This window comes from Lates calcarifer, linkage group LG4 (assembly GCF_001640805.2).
Source record: "Lates calcarifer isolate ASB-BC8 linkage group LG4, TLL_Latcal_v3, whole genome shotgun sequence".
Classification (NCBI taxonomy): Eukaryota; Metazoa; Chordata; class Actinopteri; family Centropomidae; genus Lates; species Lates calcarifer.
In genome coordinates, this window is record NC_066836.1 from 23931485 (window position 1) to 23943749 (window position 12265).

At 40.7% G+C, this 12265-nt stretch overlaps 1 protein-coding gene across 1 annotated transcript; it reads right to left on the reverse strand.

The window, feature by feature from the left end:
• Positions 1 to 5097: 5097 nt before the first annotated feature.
• Positions 5098 to 11163, reverse strand: LOC127138951 (fibrous sheath CABYR-binding protein). Its single transcript, XM_051069765.1, has 7 exons — positions 11155 to 11163; positions 10912 to 10962; positions 10630 to 10719; positions 8755 to 9439; positions 7946 to 7990; positions 7731 to 7778; positions 5098 to 6210 (listed from the first exon to the last, which is right to left on the reverse strand). Exons 1-7 carry the CDS (start codon positions 11161 to 11163, stop codon positions 6203 to 6205), a joined length of 936 nt encoding a protein of 311 aa, XP_050925722.1. The 3' UTR covers positions 5098 to 6202.
• Between the last annotated feature and the right edge of the window lie 1102 nt (positions 11164 to 12265).

Sequence of the window (12265 nt, forward strand, 5' to 3'; positions counted from 1 at the left end):
TCTCCTCACCTCCTGTGCTCTTTTCTGCCAATTGTACAGTCCTCCACTGTATGAAATGTCAGTTGGTGAACAGATACATGAGCTCTGCTGCCTCAGTCATAGATGTATGAAGGTAAAAATGTTCTGTCTCTTTCAGACTTGATTCATCTGTACTAGGGTTGGACAAAATATACAATTAGCTGTAACTGTATCAAAAAGTAACACATCTAATTACCTGATATAATCAGTTCATAAAGTCCTTAATACTGATATAAATAAATTAACAAACATGTTACAGTGATTCAGCATATTTCTGACAGGTGTGATAAAAAGAAAACAGTAGACAGTGTATTAGAAATGTTTGACACATTATTGTTCATATTCTTTAACTTTACAGAGTGAAATAAAGCTGTCACTATTTCAAATAATACAAAGAAAAAACAGATAATAAAAGAAGAAAAAATTAAATATTTAAAATGAGGTGAACAGTCAGAGGATCAGGACATGATAAATTCTTGTGCTGCTCCGTTAAAAAGGAAGTGCAGCAAGTTTTCAAACTGGCCACATGCATTTACTTGCCAAATCTAAGAAAACAGTCTTAATATTTTAATCAGTAACAGCACTGTGTACAGACAAGACCATGAAGCGTTCCATTCTTTCTACTGACTTTCTTTTTACTTCTAACTTCTTTTTCTGGATCTACATTATTCATCTTAATCAAAGTACTTCAGAACTAACTAACTAAAAGTTACATAATGAAATGAAATGTAAAACAGAATATAAAATAAGGTCAGTCGTTCAGAGTATTACCACTCTATCAACATTAATGCAACTAGAGATCAAGTTTTGAAGAATCATAGGTGCTGGTATTAACAGAAGCTGTCAAGTCCCTTAAAATGACTGATTGATATATCAAATCAAAAAAAATATTTTGCAACTTTTTTGTCAAATGTCAGAACCTGAAGCTTTACAATGTGCTCAATAAAGTTTATTTTCACTCACAAAGTAACAGATGGTAGCTCTTACATTAACTGTATGATGTCACAGATAACAGGCCTGTAAACTGCAACATGACAGTTGTAGCATTTATGTATTGATTTCAATCACGGTTGCTCCTAAGCTTTCAACATGATGACACACCTGTGTGCGCTGGATATCACTGTATCAATATGTCAAATGATTAAAAACATGCTATGTTGAAAATCAAACAGCTTTAGAGACTTACACTTTTGTAAAATCATCTTTACAGAATAACACTGAGAACAGCAGCAGGTCAGACACGCTGACATCTCTCCAGGTTATCTAAATAAATGAATGTTTCCTTAAACTGATGTAGTTTGGTGGCAGAGTGGCCCTGCTGGCTCCTACATGTGGACACATAGCTGCTGCAGTGATGTGAAACTTTGATCATACTTTGTTGTTATAGCTTAGTTTCTATAGCAACAGAATGGGCCAGACAAGAGACATATAAGATCTACTTGGAAGAGCTAAACTGAAATCGAGCTCCTTAGCAGCTGGATCAGCGGTACTCAAATACAAGTTGTAGTGGTCCACTAACAAAATGTTCACAGCGTCATGAGTCCAGGAAATCTGGATTACATAGATCAATTTCTACAAAAGAAGAACTGTGTACACACAATATATGTTTGTATTACCAGTAGAAGTGACTCCTTTGTTGTGTAACCAGAGGCCTGTACTATGAAGGGAGTTTAACCTCTGGTTTAACTCAGGATTATCAGGGGAAGTCAGGGTTGACAAACCACAGTTCCCTCAACTGGTGTTAAACAGATGGTTGATGGTTGTTAAGATTTCGGTCAGTTTAGTCGGTGTTAACTTAATCAGAGTTCGTGCGTGTGCATACAACAGGCGTGCACCGTATCTCTCAGATGAAGAGCGCATGTTAATTCTGTCGGTTTACGAGGAATTTAAAGAGACTATTACAACACAATGTAAAACCGCGGCTGTCAACAAAGACAGGGAGACTTGTGTCATGGCAAATTTTTTCATCTTTATCTGTAACCACTTGTGACATCTAGACCATTTGCTGGTTTACATTCTCGGTATGTGGATTCTGTGGGATGCCCCAGGTGTGAAAGATCACCCCAGGGGTGGGGTGCCAAGGAACAACAAGATCAAGGATCCTTTGTTCCCCTTGAAGGGTGTTCCTCAGGTATAAAGGTCTAGATGTCCCTATGCTCGGGGTCTTTTGCCATCTCCTGACCGCTTGGGTGGTGACTGACCTTTTTCTTGCAAGGAAAATAAAACTTTGTCGGCTGGCAGAAGTCTCTGTTTCATTCTTCACCATGTAACACTTGTCACATGTTCTCTGGGTTCTTCATCTGTAGTATGAGATGTAAGGTCATGTAACATATGTGATGATAATTCGGATACTTATAGTCAACACGCAACACGTGGGTCACATTTCTGAGAACGACCTGTTTCTCACTGTTAATGATGTTCTGCCTGGAACACTCAGGCTGTATATGTATGAATGTAATGCTGTTGTGTTCAGTATGAACTTCATGTTAACAGTATTTCAGCCTCAGTGGAAACTGAACCTGGCAACAAGTCAGGATGAAATATAAGCATTGTATAAAGTGGTACACATTAATATTTCTCACCATTAATATTGCATATGGTATGTTGTCTACAATGACAACAGCCTGTTGCATTATATTGTGTCTCGCTTCATTGTACAGGCCTCAGGCATTTAAACTTCAAAAGGTGTGATGGCCAGGCAGACATTCCCACGGAGGTGTTACAGTGTTTGCATTATACTTTCTAATACCAACAGTGAAGCTGGAGAGGGTGAAGTATAGGTGAGGCTCCAAAAATGTTCAATTCTACATTTCCCATAATGTAACTTAATAGTATCTTTTAAACCTCGTGTTACAAACTGGAGTTTATGCTGTAACACACACTTACTGTAATAAATCTCTAAGCTCAAGATAAAATACACTGATCATCAGGGTTTTTCTCAGACTTGACTGATTTCCTCCTGAGAGTTTTCACAATACTCATCATGACTATTAAACTGATCTTCATGAGTAAATCATGGACTTCTTCCCAACAATGATCAACAAACTGTAAAAAGGCTGGAGTCACTGTTGTGTTGTCCCAAACCATTTATTGCAGCTCCCATCATTACAGAAAACGTCAACTTCAAATCTCCTTTAAACAATCCATCATCGTCAGCACTTCACAATAATTTAATCACCATCATCAGTGTCTACAGGACAGTATCACATCTGCAGACTGAAGGTTATGATTGACAGACAACACTGTGAGGCAAAGAGATGGGCAGCATTTTAACCAACAGCAATATTACCTCACAGCAACTTGGAGTTTAGTACACAACAGACAGCGTGTTGGTAAGTGCCACCCTCATTGCCTGGAAACAAAGCTGCCCATGTATCACAACCGTTTACAGCACAGACATGACTTCTGATCCAAGTTTATGATGAAAAACATTGAATTCAGTTTCACTGGGTTGCTGCAGTGTGGTCTCTCTGCTGTTTGAGTTTTATTGCTCTTCCTTGTATTCTTCGAGAATAAACATTTGTCCTGAAGTAGCACAGCCCCTTAAAACCTGCCTGTCACAAAGAGCTTATGGCTTTGTAAAAAAGCTTTTAAAGCATTTTCAGAAAATTAGGTTCTTTATTTCTCTCTTCTTTTTAAAAATGTTCCTTTTTAAAAATCTAGAAGCTCTCTCTTGGTAAAGATTGCAATCTTCAATGTTAAAAATGTTTTACAGTTCACATTGACTCAAGGTGTTAGGAAGTAGAAAAGACCAACTAGTGTTACACAGAAAAAAGACATCCTACATAAACAGCTACTGCACACCACTGGGATGTTTCATCCCTAAAAACAATCTGGTAGTTACAGTACGTGAGGACTAGAGACACAAACTGGAACTGTGACACCAAATGAAAGATTTTTTTAAAAAACAAGGAATGTTTTTCTAAAGTTTCTCTCCTCCCACTGTAATGTTGTTTTGTAATTTATTCCTACGGCATCAGACCTACATACACTTTAGTGTCAGTATCTCAACAGAAATGTGGGTGGTGCACCCACTGTTCCAAAACCACCACAGTCACAGTTATATCTTATCCAATAGGAGGTGATGTACAGTTGGAATAAGGAGAGAAAAAGGATGTTCCCCTGCAGATCAGGTCAGGTCATCATCTCCAAAATAAAATACAGACAGTTCTCATTTATCTTTCTTAATTCCACAAGTTCAGCTTTGTGATGGAATAATTCATAAAACGATGTTTTGTGCTCTGATCTTTTGGGCCTACTGGAGCCCTGCTACCAAAGATCAATGATTTAAAAACTCATCAAGACAAATTCTGTTGTTATAAAGGAAAAGGGTGAATAAGTGAATAAGAAACATGACACCAAGTTTCCTTTAAAGAAAAGGATATAAAACACACAACTATGAGTTTTTGAGCAGTGGGAATGAGGCAGTGAGGTTTTGCCACTGATGAGAAAAACAAAGATCTTAGTGTGTTTCACTGGCATCAGTCAGCAAGTGATGGCTGGACGTTCCACAGGAATATGGTGCCTGATCTATTTAACCCTCTATGAGCCAGAAATACAGTTATCTCACTCTGAACCTGGCATTAAAGAAAATGGGATCTGGGTCACACAGGGTTCAGTCTAACTCAGTCTAACGATCCCACCTGAATTAGCCTCCATGTATAGCTGGTGTGTTTGAAGAAAGAATCCTGACACCACAGTGTGACAGCTTTGTACTGTCAACAGTGTCTTAATTTACATCACAGTTCAAACTCAAAGAGCTGAAGTTAAAAGTTACAACTTCAGTTCAAACTTATTTGATAGTCTGGTTAATGATCTTCGTATTCATAGATGGAAATATGAAAAAAAAAAAGCAATACAGACCACAGACCCCACACACACACACACACACACACACACACACACACACACACACACACTCACTCTCACACGCACACACACACACACACACACCACCGCACTCGCACACCACACACACACACACGCACACGCACACACGCACACGCACACACACACGCACACACACACACACACGTACATGTAATTAGAAAACAAATGAGGAGAAAAAGTTAAACACAGTCTCCAAAACTACATCGTGACATTTACTGCTCACAGAAAGAAGTGATTAGCAAGAGATTTGTCAGAGCACAAGAACACATGCATCATAAGGAACACACACACACACACACTTTCTCTCCAAGTTCACATGCTAGCATATGGCTCATCCTGGAGTTGACACATACTGAGTGGTAAATAAACTGGCTGGGTGAGGAGGGGTGAGGAGAGGAGGAGGGTGACAGACTTCACGACAGCTTTGCATAGAATCTTCAACAGTGACCAGACAGAAACACAGCTGAACAGTGCTGCTTTTTCTAAAAGAGGGGCAGAATTTAGCTTTTTTTTATTTCGACAAGAACTTTGAAATGTTTTTGTTTCCTCCATTAAACCAATCAACAGGAGGGAAACATCCTGCAGTGTTCAGAGCAAGATTTCTGGTTTTGCTGCCCCAGCTTTGAATCTGTGAAGACTCTGAACCCACAAAGTCACAGGCTGACCTTGTATATAGAGCAGAGTCTTCTAACTCAGATTGTTTTGAAACACACAATACAGTGGTCTTTAGTTGTGGCCTAATTTTACCTTTGGCCTCATTTTGCTTGGCAACAGAATTTAGCTCCAGGAAGCCAAACCACGTCACTGAGGCTTCAAAATAAAAGTTCAAGACAGGATTACTGTTATAGTTGATACAAGACTCGGGTAGACTTGGTATACAAGTAGAGCACATAGACCTCACATGGCCACACACACACACACACACACACACACACACACACACACACACACACACAGAACTAAACCACCTTAAACAAAAATGGAAATGGGTGCTCTACTGGAGAAGAAAAAAAAATGAAGAGTGAACAAAAACTCAAAAAAACAAGAAGGGTAAGAACAGGAGTACCATATTAGTAAACAGTTTTCATCCATTATCTCAAAAGTTAAAGCAAGGTGTGAAAACAGAGGGAGGGGGAGAGAGATGGGTGGGTGGGTTGGGGGGGGGGGGTTGTCATAACGACTCAATCGTTTCTCTGGAGGTGGAGAGATGCATCATCGTTCTGAGCACGCTCAGATGGTGCTGATGCAACATCAATGGGTTCCTGCTCTGTCACCACGACAACCACAGCAGCCTCTACGTTTCTAAGGGAAGCACAAACAGGATGATGTTAAGCCTCACACCTGAAGGGTCAGAGATTATTAAACACTTACACCTATAAGTGTCACTATTATTATCACCATTATAACAATCAGTCTCACAGTGCTTGAATGCAGCTGTACATACAGCTGTTTCTGATCCTGCTGTTCATCACACCTTCCAGTGTTAGTTCTGTCACTCCTTACAATGACAAGTTGACCAAGTCTGGTGGTCTTCCTACCCCCCTGCTGAGTCTGTGGCCCTTCCTGGCTCCAGCTGAATCACCACTGTCTGTGTCACTGTAAGATCTGTGAATGTAAATACCCATTCCCTCTGTGATCCTACCCTGTACCATTGTTCACCTTGATCACTGTCCTGTACCCCCTGCCCTTCACTCTGGGTCAGTTTGCCGTCCCACACCTGCTCTATGTGTCAGCAGACTCACCGTATTCTGGAATACCAATAAATCACCACCACTACAGCAAACTATGAATTAAGGACTTGAGAGTTTTCTTCAACATATTCCAATATATACTTCCCCCCTTCACTGGTTGTATACATTTGAAGTTTGTACAGATAGGTTGTTACAGTCTGATCATCAATGTCATATCACAGTGGGTTTTGTTTAGTTTTTTTTATAGTACTGTGTGTAATGTTCTTCGTACTTAAAATACACACATTTGTGTGGAGTGGGTCCTTCTATGCTACTGGTGCAACTGTAGTAGAAAGTTTTTCTGTCTCAGTGGATTTCCCTCTCATGGAAAAAAACATATGTGAATTATCTTTTTCCAGGCTTTCTAGTAACACACAGAAAAGATAATGTGCTCCTCTGTAAAAGCAGCCAAAGTGCAGCTGACTATCAGCTCCACGTCGACAGCACACATGAGATAGCAGATATTCTCCTGCACACAGCTGGCCTGGCCTCATGTTATTACTTATATATTACACAATGTTTCAGAAGTTTCCACCGCTAAGCCAAGATAAGAGTAGGAACAGATCTTCCTACGTTAATACAAATTTACGTTCAACCTTAAAGTTCAGCTCAGCTGATTAAAGCTCTCCTTCTGTGCTGCTCCTGTAATCACCCTGTTGAATTCATTAAATTGTTCTTGTGTTTACTTTTTTCTGTTTCTGTTGTCAGACAAGTGTACAAGCAGAAAATAGAGGTTTCATCGTGGCTCATAGGAATCACTGCTTCCCCACATAAGTACACAGCCACTGTGTGATGATTGATAAAGATGTTACAGGTGACAGAGCCGACTTAATATTATTACAGCCACACGGCTCCCAAATGTGTTTTAATATTATATATAAATATTCTGCTTTTCCTCATTGATACTCCAACACAAGGCCAGGGTTTGTAGTTTTATCCGTTCATAAAGTATTTTAAGTGAAATGTCAAGATCCCAAATTAGATTCCTGTTTTAAGACTTTTTAAATGCTACAGCTGTGCAGGTGGTTGCTAAGGTCATATACAGAATAAACATTAATTATGAGCATGGTGTTGGCTGAAAATGATTTTTACCTGTGGGCTCATCCTGAATCTGTTCCTCAGTCTCAACAAACTCTGCTGCTGCAAAGGCAAACATACATGAACGAGTAAGACCCCCAAATCTTTAGAATATGCCAGTGCTGTTCCCTCATAAAGCTTTTCCCCACCAAATCTACAGTACATCCAACAACCTCAAGTTGGTTGTTTTTTTCTAAATCAAATGTGCATGTGTCTGTGTGGGTACCCACCTTCTTCAGCTGTCTCCTCTACCTCTTGTGCTACTTCTTCCATCTCTGTGACCATGGAAAAAAAACACGTCACCATGAAAAACTGTATGCTCCACAGAATAGAAGCAGTGAACACATTATGTCATCATTAGCTCAACACGGACACCGAATATCATCCTTGGACCACCAGCATCAGTACTTCCATACTAACAGCTCGGTAGACACTATGTTAAATAGTACTACATGTCAGCTTATTCTCTTAAAAGCAGGAGTGAAATGCGGTCATTCTTCTCTGAATAATGCTACTTGGTCTACTAGCACACACTAGTGTGTGGTTCAATCAAATGGGTTTATTGTCTCTCATAAAGAGAGTTTCCTGAACTTTAATCTGTCCTGATGGTTCAGTTATTGGTGCTGAGTTACAAAATGATGAAGGTATTTTATCCTGTGGGAGACAAGCTCTGTATCAAGGAGGAATGGAAGCTGCTGAGACACTAGTGGAAATTGATTTATTACCAAGGACCTCACTACTTGCACTTCACTGACACTACGTTCTGCTTTGATACTGATTAAGAGCTGAAGAAACAACAGCTCCGCTGAAGCTGATACAACAGATACGATATGTAAAACTCTGGTGTTCCCCTTTAATGGAGAGAGTGGTATCAATCTTGTCATCTTTCACTTCACCAGAGAGTGAATGAGCAAATTTCACAGAATGTCAAACTATTCCTTTCAGCTCAATGTTGGGATCAAGGTTAAAAATTCATGACAATACCAAATACCACTGGTATACCTGGTCTTTCACCTACAGTATATCCTTTCCTTCTTACCTGGGAGTGTTTGCTCCTCCACTTCTTCTGGAGTAGCCTCTGTGTCTGCTGCCTCTGCCTCTGCAGCCTCCTCGACTGCCTCCTCTGAAGGATCTGCATCCTCTTCAGCAGGCTCCTCAACAGCCTCTTCTGAAGGTGCTGCCTCCTCCTCTTCAGCCTCTTCTGAAGGTGCTGCCTCCTCCTCTACAGCAGCCTCTTCTGAAGGTTCTGCCTCCTCTTCCTCTGCTACCTCCTCAACAGCTTCTTCAGCAGCTGGCTCCTCTCCAGCAGGCTCCTCATCAGGTTCATCTGCAGGAGGTGCCTCCTCTTCTTCTACTGCTTCCTCGACAGCTTCATCTGAAGGTCCTGCCTCCTGTTCACTGAGCTCCTCAGCAAATTCCTCTGCAAGAGAAGCCTCCTCTTCTTGAGCTGGTTCCTCCGCGGCTACTTCTGTAGGAGCACTCTCCTCTTCCACAGTCTCGGCCACCTCCTCTACAGCCTCAGCCTCCTCCTGCTCCTCAGTTTCCTCTAACTCAGCCTCTACCTCTGCTGCAGGTTCCTCCACGGCCTCGTCAGCAGCCTCCTCCTCCACAGTTTCCTCCACCTCCTCCACAGCCTCTTCAGCTGCTGCCTCCTCTGCAGGTTCATCTGCCATCATCTCCTCTGCAACCTCTTCAGCTACTGGCTCCTCCTCAGCTGGAGCAGCCTGCATTAAGCAAAATCATCAGCCGAACGTTAGAAAATATATCATTTAAACAGTTAAAACAGACATGGGCAACATCTCAAGAGAGCATTTTTTAAATCTGAGTGAGATCAGAGGGGAACTTTGGAGCTTTAGAAGAAAAAACACGACGAGAGTCAGAAAGAAACATCCGTGGCTTTAGTTACTCCAAAGATGCAATAGGTTTTATCACGAAAATCCAAAAGTTCAAGATGTAATGAATCGTGGTGTGGTCCCTGTTTTCTACCCTTTGACGCAACAGGCCCTTTATGGTTTAGGCATCTTCTCTGCCAATGAGCTGTTACTCTGATTGGCAGCCAAACTGTCAGACAGTCAAAAGCTGATATCAGACAACTCTAGAGAGACTGGAGCAAAACAATAACAAAAACCAGCATGTTAAAACACAACATCTTTTGTAATTGGCTGACTCGGGGCAAGTGGGAGTATTGAATGTGAGTAATGTGAATTTACTTGTCACTGCCCGTATTTTACACCACTGTTTAAACCTCTAAGAACTAAAATCGACAGAAATACTGGACCTGCAGGTGCTGGCAGCATACTGGTGCCACCTCACACAGGTTAGACATGTTTGCTATCTACCAACAGTACACACAGGGTAGTTACTCCATCTGATCACAGCAAAAATGTACTCTTGCTGGAATTTGTTGAAGTTGTGACATGTTAATGTTGATCTGTGTGTCAGTAGAAGATATATTTCTATTTCACTGTTTGGGGGAAGAAAAACTAATGATGTTCCATCTTTATCAATAATTGACATTTCTTCTGTCATATTCATTCAAAATAAATTATTCATTATTTACCATATTTTATTCATTCATTAAGTTGAGCAGACCAAAACACTGTAAATCAATCAGTGTTTAGGCTTTGTCTTTTAACTTTTATATAAGCTGTATTACAAGTACCATGCAAATCCCCACAAACACAGAACAAACAGAAGCTATTAAAAAAAACTGGTTTAATGCTCATTACCAGCAGGAGGTGCAGGTTTTCCATTTGAGCGACTATTGTTTTCTTGGTAGGAGGTGGTATTGCCTGCTGCAGGTCTACATTCCTGCTGTGATCATTTTCCTTTCTTATGGGAAACACACCAAGAGAGCAAAGCATTTATGAAACCAGTGTGTAATTATGATGCAACAATAACAAAAACCACATACCTCCTCCTCAACAGGATCCTCCTCCACAGGGACATCCTCTTCTACAACAGGGGGCTCCTCCTCCAGCACCTCTGGATCCTCCTCAATCACCTGAAAAGGAATACATCACCCAAATGTCAGCAACAGGTTCACACTTGTATTTGTGTGAGTTTTAAACTGATTATCGTGAGGACTAAAGGATAAAGACAATGTCAACCTTCAGCATGAGCATTTAAACTGAAAGAACATTCAAGTGTCTGCATTTGGACTGATTTTATAAGACATAACCTGGCCTATACAGACCTCAGGAGTCTCCACAGGCTCTGGCTCTGGCTCTGGCTCTGGCTCTGGCCTCTGGCTCTCGGTTCAGCCTCAGCTGCTACTTCAGGTTCAGGCTCTATGGAAGAGAAGCAGAGTGTTGTATAGATTCTCCTTCTCTCTCACACTCTCACACTCTCTCTCTCTCTCTCACACACACACACACACACAATCACACATACCAGCAGTAGACCGGCAGTATTACTATAGTATTACTGTATGCTTTACAGAGACCATTCTACACAAGGCAGCTCATACCAAGCCTAGTGCTGTGGATGTCAGTTTATAACATCCTCGAAGCAAATATGCTCATATAATATGCACCCATCACAACTATACTTTCATCAGTAGGCCTTTAGTCACCTACATATACTGTGGAGTACCTCAACATTTGAATGTGACAAATGTAATTTCTTTGCATCTATGAATTGTCTGCCTGCACTAATGAAGCCTGACAATTCAACAGCGTTGTGACACCAAGTCATTCACACTCAGGTACCTGGTGGTGGAACAGAAGTGTCCTCTGCTACAGCAGCTTCAATCACCTCTTCCACAGGCACAGGGTCTGGCTCAACAACAGCTGAGGTGAAAGGACAATGATGGTGAAGGATGAAATAAATATGAGAACTTTAAAAAGCACTTTAGTTTTTTTCCTGACTCATCAGTTTGTTACTTGGTCCACTGATAAACATATGTTCCACTGGGCACAATGACCTCAGTAAAATGTATAAATCTCACATTTGTTCAACTGCAGTAACTACACATCTCACAGAATGCCTCTTCAATACAACTGCTTTGGGGAAATGCATCAATTTGCACCCTCTGGGAGACAGGTTCATTCTGTTTGTTTAAGGTTGTCAAGGTTTAGCACCTTCTAAACGGTCCTTATCCACACGCAGTGTCTACTTTTCCTGCAAAGGCTCAAGACCTCTGAGCTGCCAGGAACCCAAAATATAATATGACACACCAACCTATAAAAATACATCAATCTCTAATGAAAATCACTCAAAATATTATTACAGAGGCTTAATTTTAATATTAAATTATCATACTTAAAATGAACATATATAGCTTAAGTTTAATAATATTGTGTCACTATTTCTACACACCAACATAGCAGCAAAATGTGGGAAACATAACTGTTATCTATGTGTAAACGGATATTATCATTGAACATTTGCAGTGGTGAGAGTGTTTATCATTACACATAAGCAGTGGGAAATGGGATGTCACCTCTGAATTCGGGTGACATCCCATCCCCCATCCCAACAGAACACATTTCAATAATAATGTTAGCTTGCCCTCTTATTTGCTGGTCAAAAATAAAAACATTGAGGCC